At 40.7% G+C, this 25,674-nt stretch overlaps 1 protein-coding gene across 1 annotated transcript; it reads right to left on the reverse strand.

Annotated features, from left to right (window-relative positions):
* Positions 1-469: 469 nt before the first annotated feature.
* Positions 470-25,412, reverse strand: SYCP2L (synaptonemal complex protein 2 like). Its single transcript, XM_054517113.1, has 32 exons — positions 25,377-25,412; positions 24,083-24,107; positions 22,987-23,072; positions 22,764-22,852; positions 22,629-22,663; positions 21,785-21,927; positions 21,246-21,298; positions 20,840-20,885; positions 19,975-20,067; positions 19,825-19,885; positions 19,251-19,399; positions 18,341-18,401; positions 16,005-16,117; positions 15,568-15,637; positions 15,363-15,408; positions 14,694-14,739; positions 13,661-13,749; positions 12,101-12,149; positions 10,948-11,003; positions 10,268-10,322; positions 9,553-9,709; positions 8,419-8,468; positions 7,690-7,786; positions 7,161-7,252; positions 6,939-7,002; positions 5,227-5,358; positions 4,398-4,522; positions 3,847-3,941; positions 2,392-2,491; positions 2,255-2,313; positions 1,704-1,773; positions 470-526 (listed from the first exon to the last, which is right to left on the reverse strand). Exons 1-32 carry the CDS (start codon positions 25,410-25,412, stop codon positions 470-472), a joined length of 2,499 nt encoding a protein of 832 aa, XP_054373088.1.
* Positions 25,413-25,674: the final 262 nt, after the last annotated feature.

Here is a 25,674-nt window from a genome sequence, read left to right on the forward strand (position 1 = left end):
CACATCCTATGCAAGGTACACAGAACTCTAGAGTACCTTGCCAGATATTTAGAGTGCATCAATTTGAAGGAAAGAGTGAGATTGTCATTCCATGCAAAAAACTTTTTATTTGAATCAATTGTTAAGCACTTTTACACTTGATGAAGGTGTTAGCAGAACAGTCAAAGTAAGCCAATATATTCATCAATTTGACGGCTATATCATCTTTAGTTCATTTTTAAAATTTCTTTGATATCTAAAGGACCCAACCTTGCAATTTTCAGAAAAACTTGTTATCAACACAGGGGTCGCAACTGGACCACTTAGCACTATATATTCTTTTTAGGCCAAAAAAAGGCTCAACATAATGCTTTTCCCTCCTCTTTTTTCTTTTCATTTAAAATAGACTAGCATCCTTCACAGAACCTTCTTCTTTATGCTGCACACAAAGTGCTCAAATGCCATGAGCAATAATGAGTTCAGGGGTTTGCTAGTCAGAAGGAACAACGAACACATTTTCTTCTTCCTTCTTCACTGAGAGTTCATACTGCAGGGAAGAACAACAACAAAAAAAAAGGTAAGAGAAAATATCACAAAAATTTATACAAACATTGAAACTGTTCAAAACAAGAAATTGCAAAGATCCTGGAAGCACATTTAGACTCAGCTCTTAATTCTCAAGCACCTATGTGGGAACAAGTGCTGCAGGACGAGCAGCTCCCATGACACAAGTGCTCTTTTCTCAGCTCTGCTGCTCTTTCAGTGTCCTAATTCAGGAACACCTGTGTCCCTCAGCAACTCAAAGCTCAAAATGGAAAATTTTCCCTTTGGAAAGGTCCAGGATTCCAACTTTAACTGCTAAAATATACAAGCCCTTGGTTTTCAGCATCTTTTCTAAAATCCCAGGCTCAGTCTGCTGTGGTGACCACAGGCACAGTTGTTCCTTCAACAAAAGGAGCTTTCTCAGCCCTGTGAAGTGCAGGCACATGGCATCCCACACATGACAGTAATCCACCAATCTTACTGCAGAAAAGCTAAACTCCCAAAACCATCAGATCAGCACATAGACCTGGAACAGCAGCAGTAGCAAAAATAGACGTCCACGTGATGGGGTGAATCAGATGGAAACTAAGCATTGTATCAAAGTTTGTGAAGTATTTGTCTTAATTTACAAACTAAAACAAGAGCATAAAATAGTGATTAGACTGGAGAGCTTAAGAACTTCAACAGAATATTTAACCAGGATGTAAGTTAAATAAAAAAAAAATTTTTAAAAAGTCAGACTTGAATACATCAAGGCTAGAAGTTACCAGACCTAAAGAGCAGATAAGAGAACGCATGCAAGGTGTTGTTAGACTGCAGAGCCCTTAGCCACAGGTTGTCATGGATGTGTAACTCCAAGGGCAAATGCATTGAGGGTCACAAACTACACAGAAACTGCCCCAGAGTGCGAATCCAGGAGAAACATCACTACCTGATGGCCCTTGTCTTTATCTTCTCCCCCAGGAAAGTACTGTGTGACCTCTTCCCCTTGTCAAACATTTCTTTCTCAATGGTTTCCATGCATCAGGGTCAGAGGTCACATAAAGAACAAGCCCACAAATTAGCCAACCGAAGGCTTCCCCTCCCAGAATTTCAGCTTCATTTTGTCACTTTTGACACCAATCAGCCAGGCCAGAGCTCAGTCCCCCATCCATAGGGAGCTGCTTTTCTATCACACATACCGTTGTATTCTGGACAGCATCAGCAAAACTCTTTGCTGTTTCACCCAGGGCTGAGTCAACTGATTCAATTCTGAAAGAAAAATGATCTTAACTGGTTTTTCATGAAGCACTTACTGGTGGAGTTTGAACAGATATATTTACCACCAAAAATAAACCTGAGAATGGCAGGTTTTTACTCAGCATTTATGCCAACAGTGTATTTTTTACAGAAAATGATCACCTCCTTCCACCTCCTCTGACCCCTAGACAGAGTCCACATTGAGAGGGTGCATTGCACATTATTCCAGATCCTGGTACAGCTCTCCTGAGCAAGGTTCCTCTCCCACACAACTTCCCATAGAGGGTTCCCTCATTACACTCTAATCCCAATTGAAAACCCTCACAAGGCTGCAAAAGCTCCATCAGTGGACACCAAGTGTAGTGGTGTTCACCAAGTGAAGATGCCATACTAGGTTTAGAATCCTTCCCCATCTATCAGCAGGGGTACCACCAGTGCCCTCTATGACCATCAGAGGACTTGTGAGCATGCAGGACAGCTGGCAGAGATGTACCTTTCCTTTTGCTGGTTGTAGAACGTATTCAGTTTGAGCAGCTGCGCATTCCAGAAATCCTAAAAAGACCCCAAAGAAACCCCTGTTACCTGGGAAGAGGCACCTTTTTGGGCTGGCACACAAGAAGCTGTACACACCAGTGCTTCCTTCTCCATGGCTGCTAGAATTTGAGTATCCTTCTCAAGGCTGGCAAGCTCTTCAACAACAATCTTCCGGAAGGTCTCAAATTTATTCAGCCTAGTGATGGAAAGCAGAAACAATTTTGCCACTTTAACGTGCAGTCACACAAGGTGGACAACAACCCCCTCAGCACCAGAGCTACCTTGAGGCAGAGGAAAATTTCACTGCTGAGCTACATGGGGCAGATTTGTTCTCAGATATGTCGCAGAGCACGTGAATAGCTGCACCAAAGGCACACTGCAGATAAATACAGCTCAATAGCCTATCCCAAACAGCAGCCAGGAACAGAGGACTGGGACAGAGGATACACATGAATTCCCAGTGCAATACTTGCACTGCATGCTCTCTCAGCCTCTAGGGAGTTCAGCAGAGATTTCCTGTGCTGAAGACCCCTTTAAGGTCCCTTTCAACACAAACCATTCTATGATTCTCTCTTGACACAAACAGTCTCTATGGAGGCTCTTCCTGCCTTAGGTTTGATATGTACAGGATGCCAGCAATTTCTAAACCTTAAGAAGGATTGTGGTTGTAACATCCTTATTGACTTGGGTTTACCACCATTCCCAGCTGCATTGAGGTAGGAAAACTTTGGCACAGCCCTGCATCCACTATCCTGTGATCCTGGTTAGATCCAAGTTACTTACTTGGCAACCAAGCTTTGAAGTATCTCACTGCCATCTACTCTTATCTTATACCACAAAACATCCAATTGTTTTTTTTTTTTTGGAACTCAAACTTCTCCATGTACCTTAATGACAGCAAATTCTGCTCATAGAGGTCCCATTGATACCAGGGATTTTTGACTTTAAAGGTTATTATTTCATACTACGTTTGATCTAAATCCTAAAAAGTGAATGTGCAATAGATACAGAGGCCTGATACTTACATCCTATACTATACTTCTAAGTGTAAGTATCTCACTTATACCAAATTCATAAATATTAGAATTGATTTTTTTATCTAGCTCCTATCTAAGAAATTCAGGATCTGAGAGATTCCTTTTCTTCTCCTCCACTTCATTAAGCAAGTCACAGCCTGGCTTCTTTCTTAAAAGATTTAGAAGTTACTAAGTTGACAACCAGAAGACAGTCCAAGGACTGCTCCATCAACTGCTTGTAACTCAAGCTTGCTTTGCATGAATTAGCCCATCCTCTCCTCCTACAGGAAAATTAGGATCAATCCCAGGAGTTACACTTCTGAAACTCTGCTTGCATTAAAAAAAAAAGAGAAAAAACCACACAAACAAACAATAAACCCCCAAAAAACAAAACAAAACAAAACAAAAAAAACCCCACACACAAACCATAAGCCATACAAACCATAAGTGCAATATCCAGCTCTCAGGTTGGCTTTCCCTATCAACCAAAACTGACACAAAATTGAAGCTGTTTTCAGCCAGCCCAGAAACTTACCTGCACTTATGTATCTGGTTCAGCAGAGCAGACAGGTTCTTCTCTGAAGATCTCAGGGCATCCTGTGTGTTGATCTCAATCCTTTTGTACCGGGACTAGTCATGGAATGCACAGTTAGGGATAGGCAATGGCCCGAGTCAAAACCTAGAAGTCTAGCTTGCAAAACCTTTGCCTGGAAAACATGTTCCTCTGCAGGAACTTGCTATTCATCTTTGCAAAAACCATCTTAAATCAAATTTAATCTGCAGTAAGATGGCACACATCAGTGCTGCAGATATGCTCTGATTTAATTCAGTCACAGTAGTTACACCAACAAGCTTCAGGGCAGTGTTGTGTTAGGAAAAACCTAATTAAAATTTTCTTTATGTCTTCCCTGTAACACTTCTCAGAATATTTCTAAAGGGCTCCAGACTAACAGAAACACTGCCACCAAAGCCTTACTCCTGAACACGAACTAAAGATGGGATATTTGCACCAACTCTCCCTGAGATAAAAAGGTAATTTCACATAATATGATCAATTGCCACACATGTTGAAAGAGCTCACATTACCCAGAACAATTTCTTGAGTTGGCCAATAAAGCTTTCAAAGGCAAAAATCACTCCTGAATCACTCAAGTCTTCGTGAAGCATCTTGGAAAAAAATACATCATCTAGGCTATCATCCATTTCCTGACCTAGGAGAAAGGAAATGCCCAGTTAGCATTATGCTGGAAGACTTGCTGGAATATAAATCTTCCTGCTACTGAAGGGATTGTCATTCATATGTGCAACAATTTCTGTAGAGAGCTGGAATTTGGGGCTTATTCTTCTAGAGCTCACAAGTAGGAGGGAAACTGGCTCAAAAATCCCCAGACAAATACTTGTTAGAGAGCAGCAGGGAAGGATAGGCACAATAGAGCAACACAAAGAGCTATCTAGAGAGACTGAGGCAAATGCACAGAATAAATGCAGAAAATAGTCAGGCCACCACTGCTTCTGTCTTATACATTGCAGGAAAAGCCTGATCCTCTTGTGCTCAGAGTTAGCAGTATTTTGCAGTTACTTCATCCATTACCTGCATGCTTTTTTTCTAGCTCCTGTGTTTAATGGTTTTTTAATAACTCTGGAAAATCATACTCAGAGTAGGAAGTGTAGATGTCATGGAAAAGCTGACCAAGTGAAACCCAAATTTCCTTATTCACACCTCTACATACACAGTATCCACTGCCATTGGCAGTGCTGCAATATCTCCTGCTAATTTTCACTTTTGGATTTTGGAAAAGTTGGCCTCTCTACAAATACATCTCTTCAAACTTCCATGTGACTATGATTTCTACCACAAGAAAAGAAAAGCTGAAAGCATTTAAGCACTTCACCTTAATTATCAACCAGATTTTACCTTTCTGGATCTCCACTTCCTCTTCTACTGAATCAGAAATTTTCTTTGGTGTATGGTTAATCTCAGAGGGCAAGTGATTTTTCTCCAAACTAGAAAATTTAGGCTTTTTTATGATAGTGCCACTCAGTATATCTAGAAAAAGAATAGAAGATGTTTCAGAAGACATCTGTCCTTTTGCATGAGTTACATGACAGTGCCTGCTCAAGGAGAAACCACCACTGGAATTACCAATGCTTCAGAAAAGGAGGCAGCCTCATTTTATGGTCTGGCATCACATAGGACAGGATAAGACTTCACCTGCAAGCATCTTCCCTTGCAAAAGCAGGGAACTAGCCTGCCCAGTGTTACACAGGTATTCAGAAATCTTCCATGTATCCATCTTAAAGACAGGAAATTTTAAGGAAATTTCTCCTTTTTGGCCTTCTAGTCCAACCATCAAAAACCTCTGGTGTCCAGCTTCTTCCCATTCTCTTTTCCAACCCAAGTTCTCAAACTGTTTATGAAGAAAATTTTTGAAAATAAAATTAAATCAACCCAAACAATCCAAATCAAAGCTGCAGGGGATTTACAGTCTCTACTTAAGGGAAAATTTGCTAAAACCCAAAGAAACAAACTAGGCCCCATCTTTTTGTCTCATTGTGCACTTTTCTGAACTCAGTAAATTGTCTGACAAATCATCTCCCTGGAGTCTCCATAAGGCAGAATGGAAGGTGGTGGGGCCCAGAACAAGGGCGACAGTCAGACCAAGAGAAGCACCATGGAGTAGATTTAAAGTTCACAGAGAGAGTCCAAATGCAATCAGAAACCACACCCGAAATTTCGGAGCATAACCTTGTTTGTGCCTTTGCATGAAAACAACTCCTCTCCAACTGTAAGGCTGTACAACAAACAGTGATAAAAATGAAGTCCTCAGCATCTATCTTTTCTCCCAAATTAAACAGATGTGTTGTTGCAGTGAGGGTGCATCCAGAAAATGCTGGACAGGTAAAAGATACATTGGGAACACAAAGAGAGCCAGCTCATGAGAAAAGGGATGCTTTTGTCCAAGACCAAAATTTCAGTGACTCACTCCATAGTCACATCAGTAACTCAGACTCCTAGAACTACATCAGGACTGAGAATTATTAGGATGAAAACAGCTCCATTGCTGCTTGACTTGCTTGAAGTTCAGTTGTTTCCAACCACAAAGAGACTGTGCTGTACTTTTGAGTTAGTTTATGAAAGTTCAGTTTCATTTTAAAAAAAAGATCCTGATATGCCACTAACCTATTAAAAAAGCTACAGCAGTATTAAGCATTATCCAAGTCTCCATTTAACAAATGCTTATAGCAATGGTTTACATGCATGTCCTTAGGTATTAAAAAACTCAGCAACTTGAAGGGATGCTTGTTTTGTTTAAACTGAAGTTGCAGTTCACTTCTGAAACATTACAAATTATCTTTTGTGTGTCTCTTGGGTCATTAGCTTGTAAATCTACACTACAAGTCCCCCTATAATCAAGGACAGGTTTTAAGAGTTTGCAATGAATTCAGGAATGTATGTAAAAGCATCTTACCACAGTCTGTCGTGACATTTGAAACAGAATTTAGGAAAAAAAAAAAAAGCAATCTCAAAAAAGTCAGGGTTATTTTATCTTTGAAAGACAATAACAGCTTTGGCACCACCTCTTTCTGCTTTTACCCAACTCTTCCGTGTTATCAAGAGTAACACACCTGAGTCCTTCCGCTTGCTACTTTCTTCCTCTCTTGATAATTTGGCAGGTGTACTATGAAACTTCTAAGGAGAGAAAGGAAACAAAATAAGAAGGTACCCACCCTGCAGACAAGCTGCCAGGGTCTAGTCTTGTTATGGGAAGCAAAGGGACACAATCACTGGTTTCAGGCAGAGGTAGCCTGAGAGCAGGCTGGGAGGAAGCTAAGCACTGCATTCTGCACCTGTGTGGCTTTCTCCACATCACTGGAAGGGCTCCTGGCAGACACACTAAGTAGCAGTGGACTCCCTCCAAGTTCATCTGAGAGCGTTTCATCTGTGTGAATCAGTAATAAACAACACAGGCAACAAAGTTTGAATCCTGAATTGGCTGGAAATCACAATTTAATGACAGAAAATAAAACCCAAGCCCTCTACACTCTCCTTTATCTTGTCACACAGGGAAGAGATGGTGGCTCAGACTCAGTCCAAAGGCTGTTTTCTTAGTGGTTGTCGGTTCATTCCTTCACCTCTCACTAGCATCAGCTTATCTTCTCCTTGTACAAGAGACTATCTACACAGACAGTATCTACCCTTCATAGCTATCACAAAGAAATATCACAAGGCAAATATTTATGGGATAGGAAAAATGTGAAGGAAAAGTGGCAAAAGCAAAAAGAAAAACCCACCACCAAAAGAACTCATCCAAAACAGTACAGACCCACACTTATCAAAACTCTTCTAATGCACTGAAGAATATTAAAATAAAAATACCAGCAAGATTCACTGTGGGTAAATCATCTCCCTTTGAACCAAATGTGGTTTTTTTCCTTAGCGTCTCCTTTTGAGCTCTTTGCCTTGATTCTCCCTCCTAAAACAAAACAAAAGACAAAAGTCTAAGCCTTATTTAAACATTGCTACAGAAGTAGAGGTTGGGGTGTTGTTTTGAAGGGAGAGTTTTGAATGAATGGTTTGTTTTTTAAATACACTAAGAGTGCATATATACATTAAACATGCCTAACATACTGGTGGCTCTATCCAGCACCAAAGGAGATCTGTGCCCTGAAGTGTAATGCATGCAAGAATTCTCCCTTTAGGCATTAGAGATGTACATTTGATGATGTTTTTCATAAGCAGAATAGAAGCGTTGTAGCCAAGAAAAGTTTTCCAGGGGAAAATAAAAGCCTTTAGTGTGACTACTAGTTCTGGGGATTTTTTTCCCAGACTGCCTGTGTTTCAAATATGTATATACAAATATACATACACACACACACATATATATATTTGACATGCAGCAGTTGTTTCTATGAGGTTTACCATGTTTTCCTAAGATCACCTCCATTAGACCAGTAGAGTCTCAACTTGTACTTAGCAGACAAATCTCTCCATCAGAACATTTGAGAATTAAAATAATACCAGTTTATGTAATTCTCACTCATTGGTACACATTTTACATTCATAATGTCTTTAAATCTGAGGCACTAAAGCATGACACCTTCTTACCTTCTTTGACTCATAGTCGCTGCCACTACTTGCAGAAGATACTGGAAGCACTGCAAGAAGAAAAGCTTCCCTGGTTACTGGCAATGTAAAGGGTGTACTTTATCCAGTTAACTGAGCCACAATGCAAACCTTTTCAGTTTTGGTTTTTTAGCCATTTACAAGATAAATCTTCACAACGCTTCCATTAAATTTCAATAAAACACCTTTCTCTAACAAAGACAGATGCAGCGATGCAAATATACACAACTCGCTGCATCCAGAGCAGCCAAAAAAGTAAAAAAAAAAAAAAAAAAAAAAGAAAGACAGGCTCAGCATTTTGTCTGACAGTCCCCAAGTCCCAGGCAAGACATGTGGGCTGACACTGCAGTGACAACAACTGCCCTGGAAATCCAGTATAAAGAACAATTTGAAGCTCAACTTTCTTTTGCTTTTTAATCCCTGGAGAATCCAACAGCTACCTGAGCAAGCATCATTTCTCCAGGAATGGGAGAGAAGCATTCCATCTCATTCAGGACAATTTGGTTTCTCTTGGTGGTCACAGCAACACACAGCCCTGGAGAATGGCTGCAGGGGAGATCTGCTGCTGGTCAGGCCCAAGCAGAGAATACTATCAGAGAGAATCACATCTGACACTCAGAGGATGATTGGCTTATTACTGCATAAACAGGGGAGCAGAATGCCCTGGTCTGCAAATTGTGAGGATTTTCAAGGTTTACTTGCCAAGTCAGTGATGTTTCTGGGGAGGTGAGGAGGGGAAAGCTGCAGGGAGGAGGTGTGGTAGCTTCAGAGAGATCTTCCTCCTAGTGCAGTCAAGAGCACCAACACAGCCATCAGCTGAGAGCCCATGGGCTCTTCAGTACCATCACAGAGAGGGCTGCACCCACAGAGTTTGTTTAGGTGCCAAATATCCACCTGGACATTTGAACCCCAATTTGGGAAGGAGACAGGAACCCAGTTCAAGCACAAAGGTTTGCAATGCCTCTCCTCCATGCTGCTGGCCTCAAGCCTGCTCTCTCCCACTCAGGAAAGCCAGGATTTGGCCAAACTCTCCTTTTTCAAACCATCACCAGCATTTACTTTTCTGCAGCACAGTACATCATGCATAGCTAAGGGTCAGTAGGGCACTAAGCTTACCTTTTAATTTACTTCTCACCCTGGGTCTTTTTCGGGTATAGTCAACAGATTTTGGCACTGGCTGTATCTGAGAGTCAAGGATCCAGCTTTTCTCACTCTTATCAGGGCTTGTATTTTCATTGTTACTTTCAGAGAAAAGGTGTTTCCTGTAGCTGGACTAAAGACACAATTAAGTCCTTCTCACTCAGAAGCCCCTCAGCCATTCCATTTCAGCTGCTACTAAGTTATCCCATTTCTTCCTCCCCACAGTACAATGTAAAAAGCTGTGAAATCTGCCAAAACAGACACAGCCAGCTGTTGAAACAGCTGTATAAAAACACCAAGAGGCAGATGCTTGCCTTTTGCCAGCATGGGATTTTTACAGTATCCTCCTTCCTTGTCTCTCCCTCTCTCCTGTGCTTAAAATAAGAGCACTCTTGCAAGGAGAAAAGGCTCAGTGTGTCTGAGCTGCATCCAGTGGCACATCAGGGGGGAACAGGTAACAAACACAGACAATTCACCAGCTGGTCTGGCAGTGATGGTGCATCCTGATCACTGCTTTCAAAGTGACAGAGTATTTAGAGCTGTCAGAATAACATTTCTCCAACTCGGCACTGGGTAGACCTTAAACTTCAACTTCTTTATGGGTGGAACAGATTCATACAGGTAGAAATACACAGCATTCAAATAGGCAACAGTCAAAGGCTCTGGGGATGCAAACACACAGACAACCTACCTGCCTTCTCTCAAGAGTGCTTGATTCCTTGCTCTTGCTTCTGGTTTCATAAGTCCTGCCAAGTAACACAAAGACCCAGATTAGAGTAGCAAACACAGCAATAACACACCACAGCACTGTGAAATGGGTACAGACAAATAGAGGGGGCAGGAGGCCCCTTAAGAGCTCAGCAGAAGAACCAAACTGTTAAAGAGCATACAGTAGCCAAATTTTTCTTTGCCTGGATTTTTGAAAGTATCAATTCAGGGATATCTAGAAATCAGCATCTTTTAAAATAACAATTAATCTGCATACATAGAGGTGGCAAGTTCCTGGAAGCTTGCTATGACTGGAAGGCAGCCAAAGCAAGGCAGGGAGTTTCAGCATTTTTCAAAAATTAAATCAGTCATTTTTGCATACGGTCAGAAAAGGATGATGTTTAAGAGTTAAAATCATATTATTGTCAAAGTTGACAGCAGTCACTAGTCTCTCCAGTAACCTTTATATTCTCAGGTACTAATTAAAATATTGGTATCAATAACATCCACAGATAGTGTGGTAGCTAAGCAAGGAACTACTGTATTACAAAAAAAAAAATCACACAGCCTTTTGGATCCTAACGTAAAAGTTCTTAACCAAAGCTATGAACCCTTATTCACATAGCAAAAAGTTCATAAACACTGAGTGTATAAACACTGTACCTCTGATTTTGTGAAGAAGTTTTCTGGGCAAGAATCTTTCCTTTGGCTTCAGCAACCTGAAAACAGAGAGTTGTCTTAGAGCCCAGTTACCCCATAAAATACTCTATATATTGAAAATAGATCAGAATTCAGAAGGGAAATGGATTACCATTTCTGCTCAGAAATGTCACTTTTTAACGGAATGGGATTTGTTGAATGAAACAGTGTCATAAATTATAATAGACAAACAGCTGAGCCTTTAACAGAGTTCCTTTCTCTTTTCCTTGGTTTATGAATAATGCTCATTTTAAGCACCAACATCACAAGACATGTCATTTAAATCAATAGCAGTGCTGACAGCAGCACTGTAAGCACAGTGCAGGGCCCCTGGACAGTCCTGGGACAGCTGCTGGGACCAGGGCTGGGTGCATGGAGCAGAGATTTATGGTGACACCCAGTGGCAGTTGCTAGGATCGGGCCATGTCTAGCTTATAATAGAGAAATTTGGGGTGTTCCATTCAGCACCCATTGTCTCACAGTTAGCAGCACCAGTGACAGCTCCCACATCAGGGAAGAGGCTGAAAGCCAAAAGGTCTGTCCAGCACAGCCACCTTGATGGAATCATCTGTCAGGAGCAAGTTCACAGCTTCCTGGGAAAGCCCACAGTCAAAGTGATTACTTTTTATTCCCCCCCCCCCTTTTTTTTTGAGAGTCTGCAAATGTAAGTCAAGCAGAATTCTCAACAGAAGTTTTGCAAGGACTGAGTTTTAACCAGGGATTCCCAGCTTGCAAAGCACAGCTTGAAGGGGATTTCAGTCTCTTCAATTTAGCCTAGGAGAACAAAGTGAATGCTCAGCAATCTGCTTTTGATATTCAGCAAAGCACAGAGGTCAGCCTTCAATCATAGAGACATCCCACGGCCTCACTGAAGCAGCAGCTCAAATGTCTGTTGGTGTTATCTTGCATCATCCACCACAAAACTCACGTAGTGATGAGCATTCTTGCCACTCAAAAAAATCCATTTCCACTACACAAAGAAAACAAAAATCTCAGGTTCCCAGTTGTCTGTCTTGCTATAACAACGTGTTCATTCTTACAGCATTTCTGCAGTAAATGATGCCCCCTGCTTCAAGTTACTAAACCATTAGGTGCTGAGTTTCTGTCTCAAGTTTACCTTTTCACGACTTGAGGAGTCTGAGTTTTCAAAGTCATAGACTTCCTTCCTGCAAGACAACATAAATATGGCAGTGATGTACAATAGTGAAAAATCATCCCATAGAATTCCATTAAGAGCAGGGAGGTGATAATGTGGTTTCTTTCTGAGCCCCTCTCCTCAGATACCTTCTATGCCTAAAAATACTGTTTTCTAAGCTTCTAAAAAATACTTGCTCCTTTTCTACTTGGTCTTCTTGCTGTCTGTCTTGATTCTCTTTTTTAAATATTAACTGTTTTAAGAAATATTCAAAACTTTGAAATTAACTTATCCCTGTTTATGTAGAGGATATTTTGTTCTCACATCGCTCATAGTAGTACATGGTAGGAAGAAATAATGAGTGGAAATATAACATCAGAAGTATTTTAAAAATTCCTTTTAATTATCTTTTGAAAATTCTAGTATTTAATATTTGTTCTCTAATCTCTTCTCTGTGTACACCTAGATCTTGTTTTCACACCCTCCAACATTTAAACTTAACTGTAGTTTTATAGCTCTCTCCAAATCGTAACTATTTCAAAAAAATATTACAACAATTGCTAAATATACAGTATATCTTCTTTTTACTAGTAAAAGAATGGGAGGACTAAAGAGCTGAGATCCTCGCCAAAGCTTCCTGAAGGAAGTAAACACTCATTTCAAGATGAAACACTAGAGGGAGCAGAATGACCGAGCTAAGTTCCTCATCCCTAACTTCTACACTGCTGCTCCTGTTTTATAACCGGTATTTGCTGCATCAAATTGTTTTAAAACACACAAAACAAAAAAACTTTGAAGCCCTGCATCAAGTTTTCCTATTCTGACCTGCAGTCAGTCAAAAATCATCTAAGCACTTCGGGTTTTAGGAGGTTTTTTGAGCTGAGAGACTGCGGGCTGAAGCAGGACTCCCATGGGAGCCCCAGAACAGGAGCAGAGATCCTCACACACAGCTCATTTGCCCTCCGGCACAGCAGCAGGCTTTAACTTGAACACAACACTTGGCAGAATGTAGGAGGAGGGTTCAAAAAGGCAGACTTTTAGTGCTACAGGTTGCATAGAGCCCCCAACACCTCAAGTGCTCTTCCTGCAGTGCCCCCAGCCTCAAATGCAAACAGATGTGGGGGTGCAAGGGAAAGGGACAAATTGAGAGAGAAGCCATCCTGAAACCCTAGGAAACAATGTCAAGGAACTGGCACAACATTACTTAAATATTTGTGAAAGAAGTGGTGTTCAGAACTCAGCTCAATGGAGGACTATGGTTGGGCAAGTAAAAAGCCAACATGCCATGACATAGTATCACAGGGGTAGAGGGCATTTTTGGCAGGCTAGGGTTAGCTTCTGAGATCTTTATCACTTTGGGCACCCAAAAGGTCCTACAAGAGACAAGTTTTGACCCTTCATAGCCTCATTTTGTTTTTCTGCCTGCTCTAGGTGCAGTCAGGCCACCCCCATGGGGACACTCTTCCTCCCTGAGTGGTAGAACAGGTCTAAAATGATTTGGTACACCAGTCCCTGCATGGGCACAGGGCTTGCGTGTCATACCTGCCTTCAGCCCTCTTCTTGGCCAAGCTCGATTTCCTGTTTCTCTTTTTGCTTGTAACATCCCTTGGAAAAGGAGAGAGTTGCAGGATCTAAAACAACAATACCCAAAGTCATGTTCTGGTTCTAGAGCCTGCCAAAAGCAGAGAAAAGGTGTGCTAGGAAACTTCCCTCCTCCCTCTACAACAATTTTCCAGGTGCAACTGTTGCCTGTGGTACTTTCCTACCATAAAGTATGAGATTCACAGAGCTGAAACTGAGGGGTAAAGAGGGTGGGGGGAGAGAAAGTAGCTCAAAATCTTTGAATTCACTGTAGAGTGGGCAAGTGCTGCAAAACTGAACTGACAGTAAAAAATATTTTTTAAAAAAAATTTGAAACTAGCACCTGGAAATGTAAACCCAAGAACAAGTCTAAAATGTGATTTCTTATATAAGTACCCAAACTCGAAACTATTGCTTTGGGAATTGAATTTTTCTCACATAGTGCATTTACTTATTTGTTTTAATACATGGACACACCAATAGAACTTTCCAAGTGCAACTGCAAATGACTCTCAGTTACTTGGTAATTTACCCAAGTTGCAAGCTGCTACATAGGAGAGTCATTAGAGCCCAGATACAAAACTGAATGAACACGTCTGTAGACTTCCAAGGCTTGCCTCCATTCAGGAAGCAAAAATTCCCTCTTGAGGAGGGTGTGCAAGACTTGTGACATGCAAGAATGTCCCACATGTCCCTGCACTCCTGGACACAGGCACTACACATTGCTTTGGGGCTGTGGATATGCTGAATAAACTCCAGTGAGCTTGAATCACTTGGCTGGGTGCCTCTAGGATGAGGTTGGCAGCTGTGCCTCTGCTGCTCACGCCTGGTGCTAAATGGCACAGCACATCAGGTGTGACACTCTGGGGGCTCAGGACACTGCTCAAAGGCATGAGTGGGTCAACCCATCCCAGCTTTCTTCTGCAGCTCCACCAGAAAGAAGAGATAGAGGGTAGGGAAGAGACTCTCAGGGGGACCCCCAAGGCACACATACCTTTGGTATCTGCTCACCCATGGGTTCTTCTTCTAGGGGCTTCTCACTGGGGACAAGAGGACATGTAAAGGAGCTGCTCATCTAAAGACCAAAATGTTTGTGAAGTACTAAGTGGGGGGGAAAAAATTCAATCTTGGACCAATTAGCACCAAAGCAAAAGTTTAATGTATAGGGAAGAAAGGTAATCAATAGCTCTACAGAAGTCCAGCTCCTTAACTACAAGAAATTCTGTCCTGCAAAGGTCTGGGATAAAAAGGTGAATTCGAGCCAAGGTGAATTCAAATTCGCATCATTTTTTCACTAAGTCACGGTGCCCATAAGGAACAATCCCGCACTGGGTAAGCTCAGGTTTCACAGCTGAGGTTTAACTGTCTGTAAATCAGCTGTGGGCTCACCTTGCATTTGGACTAAATCCATGATGAGAAAAAAGTCACACCAAAGCAGCTGCCAATCTAGTAACCAAACTGTTCAGCAACTCCAAAGCATTGTAACTCCGGGCAAACAGCCTTGATGTTCAGGTGGCAAAACAGAATCTTCAATTTAGTAATTGATGGAATAACCTCAAAGTTACATGCATTAAAACCACAGGGGGAAAAAAAAAACAAACACACACACACAAAAGAGCCACAAAAAACTCACTTTGGAACTTTCTGTCAACAAAACACTCACCTAGGCTTAGCTTTCATCCCTGAAGATGGAGTTTTGGAGTTTTTTTCTGAAGAAAGCAAGGAAACTACAGTTTTACCCTCTGAAGCTACTATGAAACTTTTTCTATTTTTTGTTGTAAGACCCACAAAATCATAGCCTTCAGCATGTCACCTGGGTGACATTTAATTGGGTCAGACTTAAGGTACTGAAGGGAGCCATGCCCAACCTTGGTTAGCATCTTCCAGGTCAGTCTGCTGACTTGCTGTAACCATGGTAACACCAGAGTTGACCATTTTCTGCTTGGAGATATGAAACCATGAACAAAACATGCATATGATCAATAAAGAAGTGGGGGTTTCTACATTTTTTTTAGTGGTATGCCATTGCCCCCACATAAAAACCTCTGAAGCTGCATGTAGGTGATATTATGGGTTTCTCACTAAAAGCATCCCACTGTCCTCTTACAAGAGGAAGCAATTTTTTTTTCTTTTTTTAAAAAAAATTGCCAAAATTGCAGCTCTGGGGATAAGTATTTGAGTTGAATAGGCACAAACCAGTTTTCTTTGAAAGAAGGTTTTAGTCACACCTGTAAAAAAAGCAGACTGGAAGAAGGGAAAAGGGGAACAAGGACTGTTCCATCATATGCCAAACACTTACTGCTACAGTCCCTGTTAGCTGCTGTCTGTGCTGAGAGGCTGAGTTGTCTTTTTGAGTCTCCACATTTTCAGAGTTTGAAGGATCTTTCCTCCTCTGTGCGTTAGAGGACACAGGTGTTTCTGCAGAACAGCAACCAGGGGGAGAATGCCATTGCAGCAATTGAACACACTCATTACCCCTTCTTTCCATTCCCACACATGCATGCATAAATTGCAGCAGTACAACCTTCTAGGCACATCTTAAGTTCACATTTAGCAGAGCAAACCCAAGTGTCTTCAAAGTACCCAGTGAAGAATTGCAATGCTAAATAAAAAACAGGCTCATCAATACTGGATGAAGGCATGCAAGTTTATCATCCTGCTCCTTATATGGCTACATTGACTCCTAAGCTCTGGAGGACATGGAACAAGCCTTCGTGTCTGACTAAAGCAGGGGGATCTTCCACCATCTATGCTTTCCTCCACTGAATCTCTATTAGGTACTGCAAAATTTGTTTCACTGCAGACTAACTTCTGCAGACCTTCTGCCCTTTATCCTCCTTGACTGCTTCAAGTAGCAGCACCCACCTCGCACCTCTCTGTGCTCCATGGTGGGCACTGATAAAAGAACTCCTATCTCATCTGCATCTCCACAAGCTGGAGGACTTTCATTCTAGCTTTTTTTAGGCTATAATTGGAGGAAAATGGGAAGGACTATTGAAGAAGTTACTGCCCCAGACATTTAGAGGTGGAAGTGGCTCTTTCAAGTATGGAGAAATCTGAAATGCACAGGAACTTAGAAGAAATTAAAAAATAAAAATTTCTTTTTAATATTCTAACAGAAAGAATTTGACAGCTATCCTAAGAGCTCTTCAAACTTCACTTGTTTTCAAGACAGTGGGTGATAGCAGTAGGAAGAGCTGTGATTTCACACCCTTAGAAGACGGGGAAATATCTGTCAAGTTACACCAAGAAAGAATCTGCACAAAATGGAATCACTCTAAAACCTGAAATACAGCCAGTTTTGGAGCAAGAGCAAATCCCACCCTTCAAAGTTAAAAGATCACCATACAGGAAAAAAAAAAAACAAAAAAAAACAAAAAAACCACCAAAAAACCACCTTCCAAAAAATTTGATACCAAAGTTGAGCTGAGGAAGCTTTTGTGGGGATTTACAGAAGAATTTCATGAGAAGGAAAGAAAGGAGTTACTCTCTCTTTTTCTTGGGAAGTGCTGGGCTTAGACCTTCCTTTGATCAGACACAGAAATCTGTACTTCAGGCTCCAAGTTACCTCAACAACTCCTGAATTTAGAACATAATAAAACTCTGTCAAATGATCCTGGAAGATGTTCACCAGCAGCAGCACAGGAACACCACCATTTGATGATGGAAAACTTAATGTGCCCAGTTCAAAGAAACACAAAGCATTGACTGTAGGGTGGTGAGAATATGGAAATAAATGCTAATCCAGGTACAGCTAAGGGCCTGTTCTGCCTTAAGGCAGCTACTTTTGTAGCTGGGGCACACACAGATACAGCCCTGCAGCAAAAGTATTCACAGCAGCAGGTCGCCTCCTGCAGAGGAGCTGAGCTGCTGCTCACCTTTACCCACAAATAGGGATTGCAGCAGGTGAGCACTTCTGCTCCCCCTGATATTCTTCCATGACAGCTCCAGGCACCTCCAAGGCATCATCCACTGCACTTGGGGACAGGGCACTGGAGCACATCATTCACTGAACATCACCTTCTTCAGAAAAAACAGAAGTTGGCTCCCTGCAGGAAGCTTTAGTGGAGGCTGCCCCACCATGTGCACCCCACTGCACAGATGAGAGCTTGTTAAGTGCCAAGGTGCAAGCACTGGCCCATCAGAGAACCTGTGCTTTCAGGAGGCCAGAGGCCACCCCATGGCATGGCCAAACCAGAAACCATGCATCAGGCAAGCCAGAGGGGAGGACAGGAGGGTGCATCCCACCACACCTGCAGATGGAGAAACACTTCTGCACATCAGGGGCCAGCCAGCAGCTGAAATGTGCCTTGGCAGGCCACCTGCCAGGACACAGATCCTGCCTCCATGAGCATTCCCCTGCTCATGCAACCCCAGCAGCACATGGCCATGGTGCCCAGTCCTCACTCCCTGGGCTAGAGGGACTCAGCATCTGCCACAAGCAGAGCTACCAAGCTAACAAGGCAGGAACAGAAGACTGAGCTTGGGCATGGCTTGGTTTTTCATTGTGGCTTTTTTTTCCTTTTCTTTTTTTTGTTTTAGTGAAGTTAACTGTAAGCTGTGGACTACAAGTGAAAATGATAATATGAAAACAGATATTTAAATTTAAAGAAAAAACACTAAAAAAAAAAAAAAAATCACCTGCTTCATTCTGCATGGCTTCCTTCCCAGAATGGACAATCTCATCTTCAGACTCAAATATCTGTTGGTATGAATTAATCTCATGTGAAAAGTGGTCTTACAAAGAGTAGTCTTATCTGGTAAAGTCAGCTACTTAACACAAAACTAACAGTTGCTAATTGCCAGCAACAAATCAGTGGATACTAATTGAGTTGATAATTTAGAAAGATCTTAGCTCCTTTAAGGGCAAATGACAGCCACTATACTATGCTTATTTACTGTCATGTAAGCTTTTCTGCAAACACCACAGACTGTGAATGAATTACAAATCAAAAATTAACTATATTAAAAATTAACTATATTAACACTTGGGGGAAAAAAGAAAAAAATCATACACAATTTATGTTTTTACATTAGCTAATAAAAAACCTTGAGGTTTAAAAGTACTCTATTCTTTGTCTTGAACTCCTGTCTATAAAGTCAGTCTAAGATTTGTATTTTTCAGCACACTTCCAGGTTTTTGTGTAACTATTTGCTCGTCCTGTGCAATGTAACACTTGGAGCCATATATAAGAGCATGTCCATACTTAAAGTTATGTAAATTAAATGCCATAGGCTTTATTTTCTACTTCAGAAATTCTGGAAAAGTTATAACACAAGGAATTAATCAACAAATAATTTTAACCTTCCAGCTTTTAAACCATAAGTTTGAGTATCTTGAAACTTCTTTCCTAAAACACCTAATTTCTCTTCCAGGCCAAAGCTTAGAACATCTAACGTAAAGCGTCATAAATCCACTGTGGGAAGGCAAATATATAGAAAAGAGACACAGAGAAAATAAAGAAACCACAAAACACAAATCCCACAAACGTGAATGGTTTTGTCCAGTGTAAAATACAGTTAAGAAAAAAAAAACCATATTAGAGCTTACCATCAGTCTTTCATCTCCCAGTACTTTTCTAAGTGCATCTAATATTTCAAACTCATCACTGAAAACCAGTTTGACTTTTCTTGCTTCTGTTTTGTTAATAGCAGTGGGTATCTTCATAAAAATTTTAACAATCTTTTTTCTATCCTTCTCTGTGTAAAAAAAAACCAAAACAAGCAATCAATTACATTTGTTTTAGATCAAGACATTTTTCTGTTAATCCCAAAATGTCTGAGTAATTGTTTGGGATTTTAAAAACAGCCTTTTACATTTTGCCTGTGTATTTCCAGTTACTCTGTTTGCTCATTTCTTTCCCTTTGAGTCTTGGTTATGCTGTTCCCCAGGACACCAACAAATTGACACCTCAAGGTGTCCTGTTTGTGTAGGGAGGGGGTGTTATTGTGCAAAATGGGCCCACACTCTGTCCAACAAACAAAGTTAGTGCAGGATGACCAAAGGACAAGGCAGAGAGGGAGGAGAATAGGCAGGAACACCTTGGTGATGGTGGGATTTCAGGCATCCTCCATGTGTCTCTTGGACCCCCAGCCAAACAGGATAATGTTGGGAAAAATCTTACCCTTCACACTGTAAGTGTTGACATTTTCTTTTGACAGCCTCACAGAGTCCCAAAGAGCTCCCTTTGAAAACCAAAGCCACTGTGTCAGAAGGGCTGAGGGAGTGCCCACTGGCTTAGGCGAACCCAAGACCACCTGGGCTTTGCTGTTACCTCATCACAATCCACATAGAAAGTCACACTCTGGCTGCCAGTGTTGAAGTCAATCCAAAACTCCTCCAGTTTCTCATCCGATGGCTTTTTCACCTGGGGAGAAAGAGCAGCACTGCTGTTCCCCTAAAAGCCCCACAACTGCTATATCAGTCACAGTTTTCTTTAGTGAGAGAAAACTGGAAGGCATTACCCTACATAAACATCCATACACCTTGCAGAAACAAGAGTTCAGATCACACTGTGGGGTGCCAGCCCACTGCTCACCCAACCACACCCATGTCAGATGTGGCTCTGCTTCAGCCATGGGAGTAGAAATGCACAAATGCTCCCATGATTGTGCCAGGAAAGAAGCTGTGGAAGCTCTGTTTCTGAGCACTTGAAATAAGCAGAAACTGTGGAATCAGCTTCCATCTACATGGGTTTGATTCAATATGACTGTCAGGAATGGTGCCACAGTTTATACAACAGAAGACCAGTGAAGCAAACTGCAGGATCTGCAACTCTTCTCCAAAGGCATCAGGCTAATCTTGTTTCCTGGCAGTCTGGAAACAGCTCTGCCAGAGGACTCAGTGTTGTCCTGTCCTCCTGTTTCTTTTTAGAACTCTCTTTTGTCATCACCATGAAAAGAAGCATTGCCTCTATCACTTGGCTGATACAACAGCAAAGTCAGCAACAGTAAGTTGGGAGCTAAGTGACAAACAAGCAAACTTTCCAGCTAGAGCAGGTTACACCCTACGCTCCAAGAAATTCAGCTCTTCAATGAAAACAGGCAGGGGAAAAAACATCAAACATTTACCACAAAAAGCAACATTTCAGCAGCCATAAAACGCTGTAGAGAATATGTCAGAGCTTTAAGAGCTATTACCTCATTCACATCAGCAAAAGCAGATATGCAAGGAAACGAGTAGACCCTGGAAGAGAAGCAGACTTTACATGATACATTCAACATTAGAGTCTGACTTCAATTATTTTATTTTTAATAAGATTGGTTACTCATCTCATTGTTCAAAGAATAATTTTAAATTTTCTAGAAGTAAATTAAGTTGGATAAGCTAGAGACTACAGTATTTTAGTGGTGGTGCATTATCTTCATTGATTTTACTTTCGAAAGAATCACCATAAAAATCCATAAAATTTCCTTCTTAAAAAAATACCTTAATTTTACACATGATATAAAATACTTTTATGTTTAAGCCAACCCTTTTCACAATTCCATTTATTCCCTCTGCAGTAATGATGGCACCAATTTATTCTGTTGGTTGCCAGCTTACCTTCTTTTATCTCCAAGCCTTTCATTTAGTAGGTTAAGAAATTTTCTGCAGTCCTTCAAGACAAATGACACATTATTTTTTTTTAAATCATGCTATTTCTCCTTTGCAAAGTTATTCTATTGTGTAGAATAATATCTGCTGTGTAACCCCTACTGCCCAATTAAAAGCTTTAAGCTGTGGAACACCAAAGACCACTGGGAAGAAACCCTCAATTTACTACAAAAGGTTAGACTTAAGACCAGTAAGAACTCATATATAAACCCTATAAATTAACTTATTTATGCATTATTTATATTTTTATTTTATTTTTTTATAGGTAAAATAAGTTAAAAGTAGGAGCTGTTTTAACAATGTCTCATTTAATATTTACCATATTAACAAGAAAAAAAAAGTAAAACATGCCATCCATAAATATCTTTGTGCATTTATAAAATCAGCTTTGTAGGAACTTCTTGCAAGGACACCCTGGCTTAACTCAACCAAAACTAGCCCCTATACACACTTATCAAGTACATTGTTTTCAAAATAAGGACCCTCACCGTCTCAAATTCTCGATCCTTGATCTCTTTGAAAGCTTCAGCAAGATATTTATCTTCAAACCAGTGGTGAACAAGGTCATCCCTCCATTTTTTTATCATTAACCTACAAAGTGCTTCTGAAAGGCCAACCTGAAGGTCATAATCTGCCAGGTAATCATAAGCACAGGATGAATATCATTCCTCTGGCACATCAGAGGGTTATAGCATTGCTACTCCTGCCATTTTATACTGCACAGTCACATCCATCCTCCAGCCTCAGTTCCTCCTAGGAGAACAGGGGAGGCTAACAGCTAAGTGTTGGCTCAGGCATCCTCAGCTCCCCCAGCTCAGTGAGATAGAGATATGGAGCACTGCAAACCACAACACATAAGTGGGAGATGTGCTTGGGAAGGGGATGAGAGCAGAGACTCATCACTAACCCACCAGAATTAGGCCACATTCCATATACCATGGCAATATTCTAGAAAGTGTTATTATTAGGAGAAAACAAAAAAGATCTCACTCAAGAGGTCATTAACCTTGTTAACTAAATTTTGTCCATATCATGACAAAGCAATTCAAGTTTAATTTTTTTAAGACTAACAGCCAGCATATTCTGTAAACACATACATAAAGCTGATCTAATTACTTTTCTACATAAATCAGTTTAGCCTGCCTGATTAGTCAATATGCATTATTAATATCAACCAGAAAGAGCTAACGCATTGCTGTATTTAACATTTTTTAATTTATATTTTGTTAAAGCACATTTGACTTGCATCCCTAAAAATCAACTCTTGACAAAAACCTAAATTATAATTCATCTATAATAAGCAAGCAGATGAGGTAAAGCTGGAGAACTTACCACCAACCTCCAGTATAGTTTTTGCAAGGTCTTTCCTAAAACAGCATAATGCCACAAGTTAAAATGGAAATAACTAACTCCTAATGCATAGAAGAGGGTATTGAGGTACAGAAACTGGAGGGGAAAATCACTTACGTGAGCGAGCATATCTCCTCAGAGAGAGGGAACTTCTTTCTCTCCTCCCGTGGGAGACTGTCAAGTATAGAGTTGAGGGTCCTCAAGGCCTTTCACCCCCCACAAGAGAAGGGGTAGAAAATGAAGGGAAATAAATCAATAACATAATTTCACATATTTTTATCTAATTACACAAACTTTTGCACAAATATATCCAATTTTCTCCTCCTAGTAAGAATCTTACCTCCAGGTGCAGAGCGCAGCAAAGATTTGCTTCTGTCACTAGGCGCCCTAGTTCAGGCAAAAACAAATTCACTAGCTCTTTCTTCCCTAGAAAAATAATTTGAAAGGTACAGCTAGAAATGGCTGGTGTCCATACAAAAATAGTTGAAGCAACAACAGTTTGTTGTGTTGAAGGAATAAAAACATCCCAGCTGTAAATTAACTTTAAGACAAAGCTACCAACCATCTAATCCTAGATAGAAAGGGGAACTGGTAACTTCTATCTAAAAAAAAAGTTGCTCCAGATACACTAACTTCTGACCTGAGTAACTATTTAAAGACGCACAGAAAGGGGAAGCTAATTACTAGCCACCAGAGAAAACCTGAATATACAGGCTTTGTCAAAGTCAACAGAGCAAACCAATAAAGTATTAGCTAGAAGATGCTTGTGCCACTCTGCTCCTACTAGAATATGGTACAAGGACAAATAAGCACACATTACCTGACCTACAGTGCAATGCTTCATTTTTACATGGATTGTGAGGCTGGATGTCTGGTCACAGATATTTTTTGAAAGCACCTGCCTGCTTCCCCCCCCGCCCCTCCATAAAACCAGCCACAGCAGAAAATTTTGCTGCTGAAATGAATGAGAGACAGACAGACATCCCTCTATTGAGTTCAAAAGGCTGAAGGAGTTACCACATTATTCTGTGGAGATGGTTGCCTTCAGCAAGGGAAAGATATCCGAAGCCAGAACAAAGAGATGTGCAAGAACAGACTGTCTAGACTAAACCCCTTTCAGAAGCCACTTACTCTGATCAAGTGAAGTGCTTGATGCTGACCATTTAAACAAGATAACATAAGCAGATTTTTTCAGCATGTAGATAGCAAGAAAACAAAGAGAAACAGAAAAAGGTTTTGGGCTCCAATATAAATGTTAATTAAAATAAACTGAAGAGAAATCAGCTAGAGAATTTTTAAAAATATATTGCAGAGAGGAAGAAGTAGGAAGCTGAAGAGAAAAGAGAAAGGGGATAGAGTTCAAGCAGAATTAAGAAATACACTCCCGAGATTAAGATTCACAATATTGAGGAATGGAAGGAAAAAAAAATACTGACCTTCATTACTGCATTTGCAAATCACCTGATGGAAAGAGTAAAAGAAGCTTTCATTAGCACACCACCACCCGAGAACAGCAGTACATAAAGTGCCAAGCTGTTAATGCATGCCTTCCTTACCCCCTAACTTTCAGATGCTAAATAACATAAACCAGTACATATCCACAACAGAATAACCTAAAACACCAGTGCACCCACATCAGAAAAAGCTATGTCACATATGGTCACCCTGATCATACAATATGCAGGGGGCGGGTAAAGGTAGCCAAGCACCCACTTCCCCCAGGGATTTCAGCAGCACTTGAGAAGGCAGTGCCTACAGGTTCCCTGGAAAACCCACATCATGATATCCTGCTCTTATTTTTATGTGGGCCAATGTGAAAGCACATTTTATGATTATACACTACAGTACTAGATATCACAATGTGTATCTGAACAGTGTTAAAGTCCCTTGAGGAAAATTAAAAACAATGCCATAACACAAAACACTTCATCCTCCACAGTGAAAGCATGTGGAAGAAATGTAGCAGGAAGACATAATTCAAAATAAATTCAATTTTTGGGAAAATAAATGGCTATTTTATAATTTCAAAGTGGTTAGTACAGAAAGAAGGAAGCTTGACTTTGCGCAAATATCTTTTAGCAGAGCTCCTGAAAAGAGCCATAGGTATTGATATGAATTCTGATACACAAAGTGACACAGTTCCAGTAAGCTACAGACAATAAGACTGAGAGAAAACAGCTTGGAGAAAAAAAATTAAAAAGCATTCTTCCTATTACAAGTGTTACATCACTTGGCCTCTAACACCCTTAAAGTCATGAATATTTAAAGGTGAAACCTAAATTTGAGTTATAAGCAAGTTAGATCACTCTTTAGAATTAAATAATATGTTTCAAATAGAGTAGGAACAAATTGCCAGGACCACCTTAGCAAACACATTTTCATATGAAGTGCAGCTCAGTGTCAGTAACTTGTGGGTTTTAAAGAGAGCTTTGGCTCACAAGCCTTTATTTACAAAATGCATCAGCATTTTGTGCAAAATCTTCTACAAAAACAAATTCTTCAAGTTAGAAAATGAGAAAGTACTTCTCCCAAGTGTGTCAAATCTCAGCCAGACCCCAGCCTGGAGCACACTCCTAGACACTGCCCACCCACTCCCACCTAGGCTGCTTCCCAGGCTCAGCCTGAGGGCACCAGGTCCATGCAATTATTTCTTTTCTAACAGGAAATTGTTTGTGAACAATAGCTTCCAATAAAGGCAACCCTTCTGTCCCCTTAAATGCACAAACATACCAATGCAGAATCAAAGAAGTCTTCAAGGAGTAGCATCAAAAATTTATTCTCATTTGGGTCGATGATGGTCACAAACACTCTTGCTCTTTCAAACCAAGATACCAGGTAAAAGTTAAAAAAAAAGAGAGTTAAAAGCTGAGAAGAGGAATTAATCATACTAAATTATATATGCCTGCAGGAAACCTTACAGAGTTATGTACTGTGTCAAAAGCTACATGGCTTTAAGGAGCTCAAATTTTGCCAGAAGGACATGAAAAGTGCCATTTCCCCCTTCCCTCCCTAGCCCTCCTTTTATCCT

This window comes from Molothrus ater, chromosome 1 (genome assembly GCF_012460135.2).
Source record: "Molothrus ater isolate BHLD 08-10-18 breed brown headed cowbird chromosome 1, BPBGC_Mater_1.1, whole genome shotgun sequence".
In the NCBI taxonomy this organism is placed as follows: domain Eukaryota; kingdom Metazoa; phylum Chordata; class Aves; order Passeriformes; family Icteridae; genus Molothrus; species Molothrus ater.

Bases quoted from the DNA above. Each gene is read 5' to 3' on its own strand.
- SYCP2L (XM_054517113.1), bottom strand. From the start codon at position 25,412: ATGCTACTCCTTGAAGACTTCTTTGATTCTGCATTG. The intron at 13,750-14,693 runs GTATGTGTGCCT...TTGTTGTTTTAG, and splicing joins TGGGTGAGCAGATACCAAAG to ATCCTGCAACTCTCTCCTTT. The intron at 8,469-9,552 runs GTAAGCTTAGTG...TTCTTCTTGCAG, and splicing joins GGTGAGAAGTAAATTAAAAG to TGCTTCCAGTATCTTCTGCA.